General features: G+C 38.6%; 1 protein-coding gene across 6 annotated transcripts in view; it reads left to right on the forward strand.

Moving 5' to 3' along the window:
• GAPVD1 (GTPase activating protein and VPS9 domains 1) overlaps positions 1-18,817 on the forward strand; it is a 75,666-nt gene that overhangs the window by 38,592 nt on the left and 18,257 nt on the right. Inside the window, exons 7-17 of one of the 6 annotated variants that reach the window (XM_030294451.2) lie at positions 1,776-1,936; positions 4,009-4,075; positions 5,277-5,402; positions 7,968-8,141; positions 9,768-9,908; positions 10,990-11,124; positions 11,601-11,720; positions 15,627-15,704; positions 15,840-16,210; positions 17,176-17,263; positions 18,268-18,348. In XM_030294451.2, the coding sequence (XP_030150311.1) occupies positions 1,776-1,936; positions 4,009-4,075; positions 5,277-5,402; positions 7,968-8,141; positions 9,768-9,908; positions 10,990-11,124; positions 11,601-11,720; positions 15,627-15,704; positions 15,840-16,210; positions 17,176-17,263; positions 18,268-18,348 (1,542 nt within the window). Of the gene's footprint in view, positions 1-1,775; positions 1,937-4,008; positions 4,139-5,276; positions 5,403-7,967; positions 8,142-9,767; positions 9,909-10,989; positions 11,125-11,600; positions 11,721-15,626; positions 15,705-15,839; positions 16,211-17,101; positions 17,264-18,267; positions 18,349-18,817 lie in introns of those variants that run through there. The other 5 variants (XM_030294450.2, XM_030294452.2, XM_030294453.2 and 2 more) reach the window with 5 other exon arrangements.

Raw genomic sequence — 18,817 nt, forward strand, 5'->3', positions numbered from 1 at the left:
TAGTACCAAATTTTATTGCCCTCTGAAAGAAAATTGAATTTATCATAGGAGACTTAAACTTGTAGAGAAATTGTCAAACTAAGTCTTTCGGTGTCTAAAAGTTATTGTAAGATGTGTGGGGTGGATTATTTGTTGTATTTTTTTTTTTAAGTTTATTTATTTTGAGAGAGAGAGAGAGAGTGTGTGCAAGCAGAGGAGGGGCAGAGAGAGAGAGAGAGAGACAGACAGACAGACAGAGAATCCCAAGCAGGCTCTGCTCTGCCAGTGCAGAACCCTACCTACGGCTTGAACCCACGAACCCGAGACATCATCACCTGAGCCAAAAACGAGTCAGATGCCCAAACAACTCAGCCACCCAGGCGCCCTGACAGATTATTTTAGAAAAAAGTATTACTTGTGTACTTATAGGTAGGAGGAAGAAAAATCCCAAAATAATTGGATTTTTTACTAATTTAGAATGTTTCCATAAAGCAGAGGAGAAACTTCTATTCAAACATAGGGAAATCTTTTTTTCTGCATCTTTGAAAAGAAGTTAATACTTTTCAGGAAAATCAATGTGTTTTCAAAAACTGATTCTGATTTTGTCAACGATTGTCTAATTAGTATACGTTATATGGCTAGCAGATTTCTATATGAAATTTTCTTTTTGATGTTTATTCAGTTTTGAGAGAGCGAGAGAGAGCGAGAGTGAGAGTGAGCACGGGGGAGGGGCAGAGAGAGAGACACACACACAGAATCTGAACCAGGCTCCAGGCTCCCAGCTGTCAGCATAGAGCCCAGTGTGGGCCTAGAACTCACGAACCATGAGATCATGACCTGAGCCGGAGTCAGACGCTTAACCGACTGAGCCACTCAGGCGCCCCTCTATATGAAATTTTCAAATGATTGTAAGTTCAGTTATTAGTATGGGAGACCTGTGGCAGTTCAGTCATTTTCCAGGAGAAAGAGTTGAAGGTACACTGATAAGAAATAAGGTAATGCTTTTTTTGTCACCCCGAGTCTTCAGTTAAGAGATGTGTTTGCTGTTGCGCTCATCTGTGTGTCACTTCCTGGCAGGTGCACACAGATCAATGTTTCTGTCAGTTTTGTTTTAAATCTTTTTTTTTTAGGGGCACCTGGGTGGCGCAGTCGGGTAAGCGTCCGACTTCAGCCAGGTCACGATCTCGCAGTCCGTGAGTTTGAGCCCCGTGTCAGGCTCTGGGCTGATGGCTCAGAGCCTGGAGCCTGTTTCCGATTCTGTGTCTCCCTCTCTCTCTGCCCCTCCCCCGTTCATGCTCTGTCTCTCTCTGTCCCAAAAATAAATAAACGTTGAAAAAAAAAATTAAAAAACTAAATTTTTTTTTTTTAATTTTTTTTTAACGTTTATTTATTTTTTGAGACAGAGAGAGACAGAGCATGAACAGGGGAGGGTCAGAGAGAGAGGGAGACACAGAATCCAAAGCAGGCTCCAGGCTCTGAACTGTCAGCACAGAGCCTGACGTGGGGCTCGAACTCACAGACGGTGAGATCATGACCTGAGCTGAAGTCGGACACTTAACCGACTGAGCCACCCAGGCGCCCCTGTTTCTATCAGTTTTGAAGGAGGATCTGTGTTAGTTATCAGCAGAGAACTGGGAAGGTGGAGGGTTTTGTTTTAATTCATATTCTCACCGCCCTTTTTTTGTGCATATGCAAATGTCCTACATTAATAGAAAATATATTTTTGTGTTTAGCATACCATTTTCTTTGTTTTGTCTTGTTCTCTAAATTATTGTATTTGAAAATCTTTTTATTAGCAACTCGGAGTAGAAGCCGCACCAATGTGCTAATGGACTTACATATGGACCATGAAGGGTCATCTCAAGAAACCATCCAGGAAGTGCAGCCTGAAGAGGTGTTGGTCATTTCCTTAGGGACAGGTCCCCAGCTCACTCCAGGGATGATGTCGGAAAATGAGGTATGAACGTATTGTTACATTTAACTTATAGCCATCAGTGTTGAGAAACTTACTTCTTTTTTCTAATTAATGGTCTCTTGTATAAGTCAGTATGTGTTTAATGAATGCATTAAATGCCAAATTCCCTATGAACGTTTCAGGGGCCTTTCACATTAACATATCAATAGCACTGTCATTGGTGATTAGGTCCACACCAGGAGGAATTTTCCTAATAGTATAGAAGAGATAGGAAGCTGGGAAATTGTGGTATGGACATTGACCTGTAGGAAATTTTTTTTCTTTTCTTTTTAATGATAAACTAGTGGTATTGCTGCTTTAAAGAGCCGGACATTCTTTAGAAATATTTTCTGTTCTTTGGTTGGTTAGGAAGAAATGGAAGAGATAACCGAAAACTAAGAAAGTAAAATATTTTGAAGAAATGGAGTTGGGGTGTGGGCATCACTTTTAAGATATTTGTAAACAGAAGAGCTTGGGACAGAGGCAAAAGGAAAGAAGAAATATAAAAGAAGCATCATTTTATATTCAACAGTGACTGCTTATTAGTCAAGAAAAATTCCTGGCCTGGGACAAAGGGACCAGTTATAGTGGTTGATGAAGTGACGATGGTGGTTGGTAAGGCGGTGTTTGGAACTGTGGCATGACCCATACGAAAGAATTGTCAAACTCCAGAACTCTGTCCACACACACACACACAAATACACAAATGAGCTGGCAAAAACTGTCAGAATCAACTTTTTAGGAACTCCAGAATGTAATAAAAGCCTTACCAGAACCAGGGGAATGCTGAATGAGGAAAAACAACCACTGAATTTCAGCCAGGGAACTCTGTGGCACTCTGCCTCCCCGTTAGCCTTCCCCCAGCTCACAGTTCTGGCAGCCTCGCGGACAGCAGCCTGTATCCCCTTGCAGGGCAGTCTCTGCACTGTGGTAGGAGGAGCCTTTTGTTTGCCGTTAATCAAATCGCTCTCTAGACCTTTGGATAGATTTTTCCTGAAGATTCTTTACACATTGCTCACTAGGAGTTTAAAGATCCAAGTTATCTTAAAAATACAAAATGTAAAAGTTTTATGTCCACGTTTAATTTCCAGCAAGTAGGAAAAAAATTCCATTTTTAAATGACTTTAAAAGCATCACCTGAGTAAATGTATAGAGTCGTTAAAAACCCTTTAATTTACTCATTTAAATGCAGGGCCAAAAGCATCTAGAGCGGTTGTTTGTTTTTCCTTTTCAAGGGAGGATACTATTCTTCCTTCATGTTTTACCAGTAGCCTAGGAGCACGGTGGCTGTGATTTTGAGTTCCGGGTGTGCTTAAAACATGCTGACTTCCAGCAAAGCCCTCAATTCTTCATTCAGTTGAAGATACACATATAAAGCTGAGTTATGAGGCTTGTGGGGATTGAAAAGTAATTATGTTATTTGGGAGTCATCTAACAAATAGAAAACATTTTTAAAAGGCCATCAGCTCTAAGCTAGAGATGGCTCTGAAAACACTGTAGCTTCTGGTATGGACTTTTGTGGCTGTGTATATGGTGATCAAGGCAAGGTTCAAACTAGACTGATTGAATTCTGATGCCTACAGGATAGTCTGTTCCTATGTTTTCTTTCTGTTGAATTAGTTTATTAACTTTTGAAAAAATGTACTGCAAATTTAATGTCATTTTACCGTGCAAAATGATTTCTGTGCATTTTTTTATTTAACCCTCAACAACTCCATGGCATGCATACAGTTACTATTGCTGTTTTAGAAATCAAGAAACTGAGGTTTAGGGTAAATAAATTTACCCAAGATTACATAGTTGGTATATGGCAGAACCAGACAGACCCCACTGCTGATTCCGAAGCCTTTTGATTTTTATGATGCTACCCACCAGTCACTGATACCTGATTGTTCAATCTCTGACACTGGGTGATGGAAAGGCATAGGTTCAGGTTTTTTTTAACTGATACACTTTTATTCTAGGGGTACTTAAAAGCTTGATCAGAATCTCGTAATATGCATTTGTTGCAGTCTGTTTTCATATCAGTAATCTGTCTTTCAGTTGTGATAAACCAAAGGCATTTTATTTTTCAGGTCCTAAACATGCAACTTTCGGATGGAGGACAAGGAGATGTCCCTGTCGATGAAAACAAACTCCACGGTAAACCTGATAAAACCTTGCGCTTTTCCCTCTGCAGTGATAATCTGGAAGGAATATCTGAAGGTGAAGGGTTACTTCATTCAAAGAGTTGTGTGATTCAAGTAATACTTTGTTTTGCGATCTTTAAAGGAGCCTTATAAATTATAATTATACCATCTGTTCCTCTCCCTGGGGAGAGTAATGAAGTTTTCCTCTAATGATCTTGAACAGTTGGCTATAAAGATTGTTTCTAGAATAAATTAAGATTTTAAGAAAATAATTTAAAAAAGAAAAAGATTGCAAGAGACCTTTGATCGTATACAATGGAGAAGATATGTCTTTATTGAGGCTTGAATAATACCAAGTTTCTGTAGTATTGATATATACCAATGCTTATAGAGCTCCTTTAGAGGATAATGCATGTCTAAGTGGGAAATAAATGGACTCACTAGTATTTCAGGATGTCGTGTATACTTTTAATGTTCTGTATTTCTTTATTCACACACTCATACCTTGATAAAGCAGGAAGATAGAATGGAAGTAGGAATAAAATAGAAAGTTGAAAGCTAAGATTGAGAATTCATCATTTCATGGACAAGGACAAACTTTTTTAATGAAAAAAGCCCAAGTTTACTATCATTTCAAACATAAAATAATAACTTCTTTTTCTCTAACTTTTCAGAATAGGTAGTATATAGTCATTCTAGAAAATGCAGAACATAAATGGAATCATCTGTAATTTTAGCATTCTGTTAGTAACAGCATTTTGGTTTATTTATAGCCAAATTAGGTTTATGTTTTTTTGTAACCATTTTTTGTCTAACAGTATAGCAGTGATATTTCTCTTTGTAATTTAACATTCTTAAATAGCCTAGGTTTTTAATTTTTTTTTGTTTAACTTCAAATTGGCATAATTTACTTAAACATTCTTCTGTGGTTAAACATATAGGTTGCTTCCACTTTTCAAGAATTATAAGAAGCCCTTCAACAAGCAACCTTACATGAATTTTTGAATTGCTTTCTTAGGATAAATTCTTAGAAGCACAATTGCTGGCTTAAAGGGCATTTATATTTTTAAGGTACAAATGCAGTATTAAAAACACCTTAATCAAAACAAACAAATGAAAGCATCTTAATCTGTTGTCTGTTATCAAGGCATGAAAAGTTGCATGGTGGCTCACGAGTATTAAAAAGCTCACTCACAGTTGAAACATTTCTCTAGGTCCTTCAAATCGCTCCAATTCGGTATCTTCTCTAGACCTGGAAGGAGAGTCTGTATCAGAACTTGGAGCAGGACCTTCTGGGAGCAATGGAGTCGAAGCTCTACAGCTATTGGAGCATGAGCAAGGTAAAGTTAAGTTGAACACAGTTGCTCAAGTAGCAGAGAATTTACCTGGTTGCGAGATAAACTGTGTTTCCATGTAGGATAGCTGTGTTCAGTAAAAGAATAAATTTAAGCTGATTATATAATGACCGTTAAACCTGCATTTATACATGGTTCTTTGAGTTCCTAAAAATATTTGGTTGGTAAATGAATTTTTTAGGCTTAAATTACATAGAATAATTAAAATGAATTGCTTGAATTCTATAATATTTGGCATTTTAGTTCTGTAGTACTGACATTTTAAAGGATACGAAGATAAATACTTAGGGCTTAAGGAACTTACGATAGGGAGAGGATGGTACACAAATAATTAACAGTATCATAAAAGTGCTTTAGCAGTTCTGAGTTAGAGATACATGTGGCTTAAAGTGTAGGGAAAAGCTTAGTGGGGAAAAAATGCTAGCCTTAAAGTCTGGCTGGCATTGTGTTGGCAGAAACTAAAGACAGGGCATTCTAGGTGAAGGAATAGAGTAGTATAAGCAAGTCATAGAGGTGGGAAACCATAGTACTTACTCAGGAACTAGCAAGTAGGGGAATAAGGCGGGGTAAGGACTGAGAAGTAGATGGATCCCTTTTGTGCTCTAGGAAGATTAGTTTGAAAAAGTTGTTTGGATTTGTCCATTTAAAGATCATGGGGAGCCTGGGTGGCTCAGTCAGTTAAGCATCTGATTCTTTTTTTAACGTTTATTTATTTTTGAGACAGAGAGACAGAGCATGGACGGGGGAGGGGCAGAGAGAGAGGGAGACACAGAATCGGAAGCAGGCTCCAGGCTCTGAGCCATCAGCCCAGAGCCGGACGCGGGGCTCGAACTCACAGACCGCGAGATCGTGACCTGAGCTGAAAGTCGGACGCTTAACCGACTGAGCCACCCAGGCGCCCCAGGCATCTGATTCTTGATTTAGGCTCAGGTCATGATCTCACAGTTCGTGGGATCGAGCCCCACCTGGGGCTCTGCACTGGCATTGTGGAGCCTGTTTGGGATTCTCTCTCTCCCCCTTTGTCTCTGTCCCTGCCCTGTTCATTCTCTCTTTCTCTCTCTCTCTCTCTAATAAGAAATAAATAAACTTAAAAAAAAGATCACTGATGGCCTTCAAAGGAGTGTTGAGGGCAGATGCAGATCAACTGGGTCTGAGGCAATGATTCTGAGATCTGAGTGAGCATAAAAATTACCTGGGAAATAAAAAAAAAAAAAAAAAAAGGCCATTTCCCATATCTCATTTCCAGAAATCCTGGTGCAGTCCATTTTTAGAAAGGAAAAGAGCATTGCTAGTTGGGATATGTGTGGCTTGAATAAATGTAATGTTAAATTTTACTGAATTAGTTTGTCCTTGTATCAATTAGGTTTAAATTTTCTGCAAATAAGAGAGAAACCTAAAATAGTAGCTTAAGACAGAAGTTGAAAGAATATCACCTTTTTTTTTTTTTTTTTTTTTTTTTTTTTTTTTTTTTTTTTTTTTTTTTTTTTTAGTTTATGTATTTTGAGAGAGAGCATGAACAGGAGAGGGGCAGAGAGAGGGAGAGAGAGAGGGAGAGAGAGAATCCCAAGCAGGCTTCGCACTGCCAGCGTAGAACCCAATGTGGGGCTCAAACCCACAAACTAGGAGATCATGACCTGAGCCGAAAGCAAGAGTCGACACTTAATCGACTAAGCCCCAGGCGCCCCCAAGAATATCACTTTTTTAACAAGCCCTCTAGGTGATTGATCTTGTAAGTGGTTGGTGGTCTACATTTTGTGAACACTAGGTTAAGAAGTAAATTGAGGCAAATTATAGACTGCTTGTCATTAGTCAAGGGAAGAGAGAAAACTAGTATCAGGTGGATGTATTCAAGTCAAACGAAAGTTTTTTTTTTTTTAGTATTGGTTTATTAGTTGATTATTGCCAGAGTAATGCTGCATACCAAACCACCTCAAAACTTAGTGACTTTACAACAATAAACATTTATTTGTGCTCTCAGGTCTGTGGGTCAGCTGGGAGGTTCTGGTTTGGACTGGGCAAACTCATGTATCTATAGTCACCAGTAGGGAGCTCTGCTAATCTTAGTTGGGGGACAGTTGGCCCGTGAGGAGCTGCTCTAGGATGACCTTTACTGTGTTTTGTGTGGTCCCTCATCCTCCAGCAGATTAACTTAAGCTTATTCTCATGGGAGAAACAAGGGTGAAAAGAGAGCAGAAGTTTATAAGGATTTTTAAGGCCTAGCCTTGAAACTGGCACACTTCCTCCTTACTCTTTTGGCCAAAGCAAGTAACAAGGCCTTTGCAAAGACAAAGAGGGGAATGTTTCCCGTTTTTTTTTTTTTTTTTTTTTTAATCAAAGTCACACTGCAGAAATCACCCCAGTTAATCTACCAGAAGTGGGGGTACATATTGCTGAAAGTTCAGAAGGTGAAAGAGTACATTTGTAGGGCATTGATTCAGTGTTTTGGTACTGCATGCTCCGTGTTAATGATAAAATATGTATCTTTAAAGTTGATTTAAAAAATTATAGCTGTGCTACCATTTTTAAAGTGCTTAATTTTGTTTTTGATAGCTACAACACAAGATAATCTTGATGATAAGCTAAGAAAGTTTGAAATACGTGACATGATGGGACTGACAGATGATAGAGATATATCAGAAACAGTGAGTGAGACGTGGAGTACAGATGTCTTAGGAAGTGATTTCGACCCTAACATTGATGAAGATCGCTTACAAGAAATTGCAGGTAACTGCTGTTAAATTTCTCTGGAAGATTGGTATTTAGTTATTCATATCCACCTGCCCTTCATGGGTGGGAACTTCAGCCTCTGACAGACATGGTGTGTGTGTTCGCACTAACTGGGGAACTGAGAAAAGTGTATGTAACCAGGCACTTGTGTATTTTTTTTCTTTGCCTAAATGTAGGTAGTGTTTTCCTTACCTGCACTTAACTCCCCCTCCCCCACCAAAAAAGAAACTAATCTTCTGAATTAGCTTCTTGTTTTCAGGACATAGTACATATTCTTAGGATATTCTTTTGAGACTAAGCACATTACGTGAAGATGGAAATTCTTAACAGATTATAGCCCCAAAACTTTCAGAATAATATAATATTGAGATTCTCCAAAAATTGAATTTAATGTGGCACCTGACTGGCTCATTCAGTAAAACATGTGACTCGTGATATCAAGGTCATGAGTTCAAGTCAGAGCTTACTTAAAAAAAAAAAAAAAAATTCCCGGAAGGATTAATTCGGTTCCAAAGAGTAACTACTTTTTTCTTTTTTTTAGTACCAAGTTTATTGAGGTACAACGTCCATACTTTAAAATTCACCCTTTTTAGGATACCGTTTTGTGAGCTCTGAAAGGTTTCATACAGTCTCATAAGCACCATCTTCGTTTTCTCTTTAAATCATGGAACCTTTCAGGCAGATACAAGAGAGAATCACGAACTCTGTGCACATCACTCGTTTTCAACTATTACACAGACACAGGTGGCTGGTTTTGTTTCATCTCTTCTCTCACCCCCTACCCTTTTATCCTCTCCCCAACCCAACCCAGTTCTGTTTAGGCAAGTTCCAGACATTATTTTATTTGTAATTATTTCACGATGTATCTTTAAAAATGTAACTTTTACCAGTAACCGTTTGCCAAAAGTTTTTTCAGGCACTGAAGTAGCATTGTTCTTTTATTAGGCGTAATCAGAAGTAGTGGAGCATTCTGAACTTGAGTATTTTTAACACAGGTGTATTATAATGTTCAGTCCTTTCTATTGGTATTTTTCAGTGGTGTAAATAGACTTGTTAATTGGTTCTGCATTACTTTGCTTCTGGTGCCAAAGTAGTATTTTTCCTGGCAATAAGCTCTCTTTGAGCAATGAGCTATATTTGCAGTGGAGTGAGCGTTCCAGAAGATGTGTATTTTCCTGCAAATATATTTTATTGCTCTGAATATGTGGCTAATGTGCCAGAAGAAAACGTATCTGGCCAGTATACCTTTCTGTGGTTAAGTGTCTCTGTTTGAGAGGTTTTAATCCCTGTTAGGACTGTACATTTTACATATTTAGGGACACATGTAAAAATTTGCTAAAAAACCAAGATGAAAGCTAGCTGAAATGATCTAATGTGTGTTTTCTCTATGAAGAGTCCAAGGTGAACAGGAGGAAACTGAGGAAAAGGAGCATGTGCCTTTGTGACCAAAGTGGGAAATTTGTGATTTTAGTGGTGTTATTGATTGAAATCACACTTACCTTGGCTTCCTTCTTGTGGGTAGAGTAGAGATTATGTGTTGGTTTAGCGTTTGGTCCTTCTCCATGATCACTGCTCTTTCCATCAGGATCTTTGTTAATCCTTTGCTCCCCACTGGTTATACAGGTGCAGCAGCAGAGAACATGTTAGGCAGTTTACTGTGCCTGCCAGGTTCAGGGTCAGTGCTTCTTGACCCCTGCACTGGTTCTACCATATCAGAGACAACAAGCGAAGCTTGGAGTGTAGAGGTATTGCCAAGTGACTCAGGTTAGTATGCCGTCATTGTTTGCTTTCTGATTTGCACAGAAGTTTTAAATGTAAGGTATCTTAATTTCTGTATCATGTACATTTTGTTAAGTGTGAGGCAATCACATTGCTAAGAATTTCAAATGGACAGTTAGGTTAAGGCATTTTCTGTCCATCAAGAAAAAATGCAGTGTTGCAGGACATAGGCAAAGATGGCAGGTGCTTTTTGACTCTGTGTGTAGTTACTTGTAAGCATTTGTTAGCAACTCACCGGAGTTCTGTGTGGGACATTGAGTTTGGTATCTCCCACTAACTCGTCACGAAATAGGAATAGCAGTACAACTTGGACCCTGAGCAGTTGGGTGTCTGGTAAGCATGCCTAGATTTATCCTGGGGAGAACTTGACTCTTTAAAAGGTATCTAGTATATTTTTGAAATGTACTGAAATTGAGACTCTGGAGTCCTGAGAATTATTTTGTGCAGGATTATCATAAATGCATATAAAGTGTTTTGTACTTTCTCTTTTCTTACGTATTGCATTTCTGCTTTGCTGATTATGAAGATAAATCTTTGTTTTCAATGAAATGTCAACTACCAAAATGCAGATTTAAGTAACTGTATGTCTGAATTACATTCTTTGTTATCTGCTTGGCTCAAGAATAGTTAAGTGATTCTGATATGTGTTTTATAATATTAATGCATTCAGACATGCTAACCTTTAGATAAGGAGACAGTAGGATTAGCTTACCATCTATTGAGCATCCATAGGAGTTATTTTTTAGAAAATAGTTGGTTTAATGCTAAGCTATTCTGTATTTTCTTGTTGAGTTTACTTGTTAACCAACAGCATACTTTATGAGATTAGTGATCTGCAGGTAGAGTTTTCACTTTTGCACGATAGACTGGCTCATATTGGGATGAAAATCACAACCTCAACTTCTTTAACACTCGATCTGATCAGCTGTGCTAACTGGCCCAGACTTAGAAATCTGTTTACAATGATTTCATTCATGCTCTGGTAGTTTTCCTCATCTGGGTCACAAGCTGAAACTGTGGCATACTAACAGAATCACTAATGTGGCGCTTCATGTCTTCTATTTAGAGGCCCCGGATCTAAAGCAGGAGGAACGTCTACAAGAACTGGAGAGCTGTTCTGGACTGGGCAGCACATCTGATGATACGGATGTCAGGGAGGTCAGTTCCCGCCCCAGCACACCAGGCCTCAGTGTTGTGTCGGGTATGTCTGTCTTGTTTTAAGGAATAAGGATTGCAAGGTGTGTTCCCACCTCCCCATTTATAAAATTGCTAACAGAGAGAGGTGTTTTATTTACGAGTTGAGGAATTTTCTGGAAACAGAATTGTTTCTGAGGGACCTTAAATCTCTGAGAACTTAATACGTGGCTCTATGGAGTCTGTTGAAGTAATTGGCAAACGGTCTGTGCGTGTTCTCTCTCTAATTCTATCTGTTCTTGGTGGCCTCTGCTACTGTATTTAGATACCACATGATACTTGTGATTATGTTGTACAAATCAAGGTAAACATATTTAGACAGTAGTACAATAAAAAGGATATGATACCCAATGTCTCACATGTATAAACCTGGGACACAAAAAATTTGAGAATATTTACATTTCTCCAAACTTCATATACTTTTTGTGTGGTTATTTTGTTCTTCTTGCTATTTATTTTTTACTTTATTTATTTATTTTAAAGGCATAAGTGCAACCTCCGAGGATATTCCCAATAAGATTGAAGACCTGAGATCTGAGTGCAGCTCTGATTTTGGGGGTAAAGATTCTGTCACTAGTCCAGACATGGATGAAGTAACTCATGGTAAGAAGTAGAAATGAGAGTGACCTAAAAATGATCCCATTCATGGGTGACATTGGCAGTCTTCCGTGTCTGTTGGTGATAGTACCAGTTGTTCTAGCACTTTGGGGCATGATTTGGCAGCAGGATAGAAGGCCTTGAAAATTCAAAACTAAATGTGGTTCAGTTAGTCCACTTTAGGAATGAATTGTAAGGAAACAGTTCGATGTATGCAGAAAGTCTTGTGCTTCTAATAGCATTTATACTGGTGTTGTCCATAACATTTATACCGGTGTTCTCCGTAACATTGATTCGGCAGAAAACAAGAAACAACCTGAGAATTGGAAACTAGAATTCCTACATGCATTTTGATGCAACCACTCAGAATTTATGAAACTGGATTTTAAATCCTCTAAAGCATGTGAAATCACATGGAAAATTTTGGAAAATTTATCCCAAAGAACTTCCACATATAAGATAATGAAACATTACAAAACCGATCATAGAGAAAGTTCAGGAAAAAACTACCAAAATGCTAGCAGTAGTTTTTTTGTTCTGAGTACTGGGTTTTTAGATTCTTTTTCTTTTTTATAAAAAAATTCTTTGTTTTTTCTGAACCAAGGTTTCTGATCCTCCACACTATTGGCATTTGGGGCCAGGTAACTCTTTTGTTATGCAAACCCGTTCTGTGCATTATAGGATGTTTAGTGGCATCTCTGGCCTCTACCAGGAGCACAGCACCCCTCTTCTTCCGCTCTGGTTGTGACAACCAAAAATGTCTCCAGATAGTGCCAAATGATCCCTTGGGGCACAAAGTAGCCTGATTTGAGAACTACTGTTGTGAGTGAGCAATTTTCAGAGTATAGTCTTCTGGACCACTAAGGGCCCTTAAGGCCCTTTTGGGGGCTGCAGGGTATGATGTCAGAACTGTTTTCATAATAGTAAAAGATTGTTGTCTTTTCTCTGTGTCAACATTGACACTGATGGTGCACAGGCCAAGGTGGGTAAATTTGCTGGAGCCTTAGCATGAAGCAGAGCAGTGATAGCAAAGTGTTAGTGGTCACTGTATACTCTGTTAGTTAGAAAGCTTTACTTAGAGTGTCTTTCATGAAGCAGTAAAAATTATTTAATTACATCTCAACCCTGAGTACACATCTGTCTAAAATTCTGAGGAAATATGAAATACCCCTAACGCATTTCTCCTGCATTCTGAAATGTGGTGAAGTGTCTCAAGGAAAAGCACTTGTATGGTTATTGGAGCTGTGAGCTTAACTAGCTGTTTCTTTTCTTGTTTGTTCTTCACAAAACACCATTTTTACTTGAAAGAATGACTGACAAAAACTGTAGTTATTCAGATTTGGGTGTTTGGCAGGCATTTCTTAAAAATTAACAGAGTGAGCCTATCACTTCAAGGAAAACAACTGACTTTATTGCCAATGATAAAATTCACGCTTTCATATAAAAATCAGAATTTCGGAAAACTTGTATCCACCTCCATGACCTTGACAGCTTTCTGATACGTAAAGACTTTTCTGGGGAGATTGGTGGTATTATTAAGATTGTGGTTTTTTAATATTATGTATTGAAATGTGTCAACCTGTGGAAGATCTGTATATCTAATTAAACCAATATTTTCCAGGTGATCAATACATGATGTTACAAAAATCATTTAAAGTGCAAGAAAGACAGACCAACTAATTTTAATGTAACAGAGTACAAAAAGTTCATTGATTTGGTGTCACATTCCAAATTGTAGCTTACCTTTAAAATACTCCTTGTCAAGATTTGGTGTGGTAGCACAGAAGAATGTCCACAGTTATCTGAAAAGGCTGTTATATTAAAATATCTTCCCATTTCCAACTACATGTCTGCGTGAGGCCAGCTTTATATACTTCAACCAGAATACATACCGCAACAGATTGAAAGTAGAAGCATATGAAAATCCAGAGGTGTTCTGTTAAGCCACATGTTAAAGGAATTCGTAAAAATGTAAAAGTGTCACTCTACTTGTTTTTTACTTTGGGAAATACTTTTTCATTAAAAAAGAGTTATTTGTGTTACCATTTAATGGATATGTTTAAATGAATTAATATATAAATATTTATGTTTGTTTTCAGTTGTAATTTATGATATGGTAACTATCAATAGGCACAACCAACATAAATAGGCTCTGAGGGGCAATAGTTTTTAAGAATGTCAAAGTGTCCTAACAACAACAACAAAAGAATGTGAGAGAGTCCTAAGACCAAAATGTTAGAACTGATATTCTAAGCTGCCTTTCATAACAATACACTATTTTTATAATTTTAATAAAGGAAGGTGAATATAAGACCTAGAACAAAAGAAGAATCAAAAGGCTTAAAATCCAAGTACTAGCATTCATTATCATGAAAGAGCTCAGACTCAAAAAGTTTAGAGTAATAGTTTCTTTTATATATTTAAAAATTTTAGCCTCTGCATATTTAATTAGCTGGTTCAATATTTCTGATTTTGGCTGTGTAGACATATACTTAGAGGAGTCATTTTTACTCTGTAGCTGAAAATACTTCGAGTTTGTTTTGTGGTGTAATGTAGTATTATTCATTTTTGTTATGAGTTCTTTTATAGTCATTTGCTGAGAGCAATATCAGAATTTCAAATTTTACAACTTTCTATTTATACTCCTTCTAGGTAATATTCCCCTTATTTTTATAGGTAGAAGGAAGACGAGACTCAGGGAAGTTGTGACATTCTGAAGATTTTGATGTGATTTACATTTTTTGGCTCTACTCTTTACATTAAATATAATACAGTTTGGCCATTAAAAGTAATCAACATGTGGATGCTAGACCACTTAAATGTCATTAAAATCCATGTAGGTAGATAAAAACATACCATGAATTTGAAGTAATCAGAATATATTAGGTTCTTTTTTTTCTTTTTTTTTATTACTTAAAAAAATTTTTTTTAACGTTTATTTATTTTTGAGAGACAGAGACAGAGCACAAGCGGGGGAGGGGCAGAGAGAGAAGGAGACACAGAGTCCGAAGCAGGCTCCAGGCTCTGAGCCGTCAGCACAAAGCCCGATTCGGGGCCTGAACTCACGAACTGTGAGATCATGACCTGAGCTGAAGTTGGATGCTTAACCAACTGAGCCACCCAGGTGCCCCCTAAATGTTTGTTTATTCCATTTGAAAGTGTGCACGAGCAGGGAAGAGTCACAGAGAGAGAGGGAGAGAGAGAATCGCAAGCAGGCTCGGCACTATCAGCTTAGAGCCCAACATGAGGCTCGATCTCACAAACTGCAAGTCCATGCCCTGAGCTGAAATCAAAAGCCAGATACTTAACCAACTGAGCCACCCAGGTGCCTTGTTTTCTCCCTCCCTCCCTCCCTTTCTTTCTTTCTTTCTTTCTTTCTTTCGGCATTAAGAGGTGAGGTTCCTAGCCTTACTGCCTTACCTATCCAGACGTCCATCTACTTTCTTTTCCGTTCTTCATCCCTCTTCTTCTTTACTTCCTTATTTCTTCTTTCTTTCTTTCTTTCTTTCTTTCTTTCTTCTTTCTTTCTTTCTTTCTTTTCTTTCTTTCTTTCTTTCAGTTTGGTGTGTTCTTTATTTATTTTGATGAGAGAGGTAAGGGACCAAGCAAGCAATGGGAGGGGCAGAGACGAGAATCCCAACCAGGCTCCTCCCTGTCAGGCAGAGCCCGAAGTGGGCTCGAACTCAAGAACCATGAGATCATGACGATTCTGGAAATCCAGAGTTGGATGCTTAACTGACCAAGCCACCCAGGTACCCCACATTCTTTTTGTTTTTTTTCCCTGATATGCCCCTCAAGTTTTATTGATCAGAAAAGGAAAACCTTGGAAGAATGCTAGAACCTTTTTCACTGTGTAGGAACTCTTACTGAGTGATGAGTTCTGATTTCTTACAGTTTGCCTGTTTGTTTTAGGTGCCCACCAGCTGACCTCTCCTCCTTCTCAGTCAGAGTCTCTACTTGCCATGTTTGATCCACTGTCTTCACATGAAGGTAAACTAGTCAAATGAGCTTTTTGACTCTTACCCTGGGCAGGAGAACAGAGCCAAAATCCTTTGTTAATGCCTTTTTTGGCATTAAAATGCCTAGTTCTGTCTCAGTTGCAAACTTTTTTTCCTCTTGTTCCAGGGGCTTCTGCTGTGGTAAGGCCAAAGGTTCACTATGCCAGGCCATCGCATCCACCACCAGATCCCCCAATCCTGGAAGGAGCTGTGGGAGGAAATGAGGCCAGGTTGCCAAATTTTGGTTCCCATGTTTTAACTCCAGCTGAGATGGAAGCATTCAAGCAAAGGCATTCATACCCTGAAAGATTAGTTCGCAGCAGGAGCTCTGATATAGTCTCATCTGTCCGGCGACCTATGAGCGATCCCAGCTGGAACCGACGTCCAGGGAACGAAGAACGAGAACTCCCTCCAGCTGCAGCCATTGGTGCTACTTCTTTGGTGGCTGCACCTCATTCATCATCTTCATCCCCGAGTAAGGACTCCTCAAGAGGAGAGGTATGGGTCATAGGCCATATCGAAGAATTGTGCTGATTGTGGTCAGCTTTAGTGTTCTATCTACCTGGCTGTCTGGTTATCTGAAATTAACATGGCATATATAAATCTAAGAGGAAGGACAGACAGTAGTCATGATTAAGGGTGATCTGTCCATCTAGTTTGTCCACAACTGTGGTCCATGGGAAACCTGTACTGTTTTGCTTTTGTAGTAATATATTATGCATTTTTGTGACACTTTTAACTTTTCTGCAAGCAATTTTTTATTTAATTTCATTTAAACCTTACAGTTTCCTTCTGAGTTGAGAAAGTAAATGATTTGTCTGAGGCCACATGATAGGCCAGTAAAGGAATAACAGTTTCTGCTCTTTGACATGTGATCTTAATAACTCATTATAATTGGTGATCAAAACAAGAACTCTGAAGTTGGTTGGATCTGGGTTTGAGTCCCAGCTATGCCACAGGCAGACTATGTAACTTTGGGGAAGATGGGGAGATAACCTTTTTTAGCCCCTTATTTCTCATCTATAAAAAGTTTAATAGTAGTATTTATCTCCTAAGGTGACTGTGAGGTTTAAATGGGACTATATATATCCTTACACTCAATATTTGTCACGCAGTGCATACTCAGTTTTATTGGTGCTACTACTGCTGTCGTCTCTGCTACCCCTCTAGACTTTATTTGCATTACGCTTGCACCTTCCCTAAGTATTTATTGAGTGCCTGCTGTATGCTAGGCTCTGTATTAAGGTTTCAGTTTATTAACAGTAATGAGATAGTGCCTGCCCTCAAGCAGATCATAGTCTGGTGCTTAAAAGGTGTACTTCCATATTTCAGAAGCAATAAGAACAGTTTGCTTTTAAGACAAACAAGAGTGGTTTTTGTATTTCACAGACAAACTGAAATCCTTTTCATAGTAATTTATCCTGCTGTCCAACTCCAAATAAAGCATCAAACTTTTTCTACAGACTGAAGAACGCAAAGATAGCGATGATGAGAAATCAGACAGGAACAGACCTTGGTGGAGAAAACGTTTTGTTTCTGCCATGCCTAAAGGTAATTTTATAAAATATTAGAATTATATTAGCAACAAGAAGCAAAGCCCCCAAATCTCTTCCAGAGAGCCAATATGTCAACTTCTCTGTGAGGCTTGCTGGGCCTAAGTTTCTAGCTGTTTTGAGGGTATAGAAAATGGTTTCACTCAGGTGAATGCTAAGACAGACCTTTAGAAATGATAGTTCTTGTTCATTGCATGAAGTGGTAGTGGTTTCATACGTGGAAGTCAGGCAGGTGACGGCTGTTTAAATATCATATATTGTTGAAGTTAAAGATAGGACTTTTGACATATGTATTGCTAATAATTATTGCAGGAAAAAGGGATGCTATTGGTAATTAAACATTGAAAATTTATCCTTTACATTCCTGGAATAACTTAAGCTTTTTATGGTTATGTTCGTTGAGAATGTTTATATCCTGAATATTAGTGAGTATTTTGGAAGGCAGTTGTATAAAATCGTTTTATTTGCTTTCTCTTTTTTTTTTTTCCTTGTGAATAGCCTGGCATTGTACCAGTAGATATTGAGAATTGAGTTGACAAAAGCGTCTCTTCCTGCAAGGAGAGATCGTCCAGGATTAAAGCTAGGGACTTCTTCTGAAGGCCTCTTCTCGGCACTGTGGCACTCAGGAGCTGAGGAACACTGCTTTCACGCCGCACTCAAGCCCACTTGATGAGGAGAGAATGAGACTGAGAGCTTTGAGTGTGTTGTTTTTGAGCAGAGGTTAAGAGGCAGTGGTTTTGATTTAGTCCCAATAGATTCGAATTAAATCATTCTTCCTGTGGCAGATGACCCCAAAGCAGATTCTGCGAGCTTCTGTAAGAACCTTCAATGCTATCTTAAGAACGATTATCAGTTGACACTCGGGATTTCTTAGCTTTTAAACTTTTCACCTTCCTTTCACTTAGAAATGTTGGCACACCAGTTAATACTCCAAAATGACTGCTGTCTTCCGAGTAGTGCAGTATGTTATATGTCACACTACTGACTTTATTTAATTTCCAGCTCCTATACCATTTAGAAAGAAAGAAAAACAAGAAAAAGACAAAGATGATCTGGGGCCTGACAGATTCTCAACACTCACAGGTTTGTAGACCATGGACTTCCTGGCTCCTTCATTCCCAGAGCACATATTTCATAACACTTTTTCTTGGGTGCCATAAGCGTTGCCTTTCTAGAAGAATGTGTTTGTGTGTGTACAGTGGGGAGTATGTTCTTCATAGCTCTGTGGTATCCAGTTGGTGGCCACAGTGAATCTCAGTGTGCTCTTCCTGCAGACCGCCACCACCATCATCATCCTCATTATCATAACTTCTGTTTATGAGGAGGCTCCCGATCCTGGGCCTCTAGGCATTCCCTACAACTCGACATGTCAGTGGGATGATGACACGCAGTGCCTTTTAGGAAAGTGTGGTGATGGTTCTAGTGCGATGCATGCCACATCTTTGGAACGTTGATTGTATAGTTTTCGCTAATGTTGATCAGAGAATTCTAAATTTATTTCCATCTATAGTTCTTGATTATTCGGGATCATAGGGAAATTCTGCTTGACCTA

Source organism: Lynx canadensis, chromosome D4, assembly GCF_007474595.2.
Source record: "Lynx canadensis isolate LIC74 chromosome D4, mLynCan4.pri.v2, whole genome shotgun sequence".
Classification (NCBI taxonomy): Eukaryota; Metazoa; Chordata; class Mammalia; order Carnivora; family Felidae; genus Lynx; species Lynx canadensis.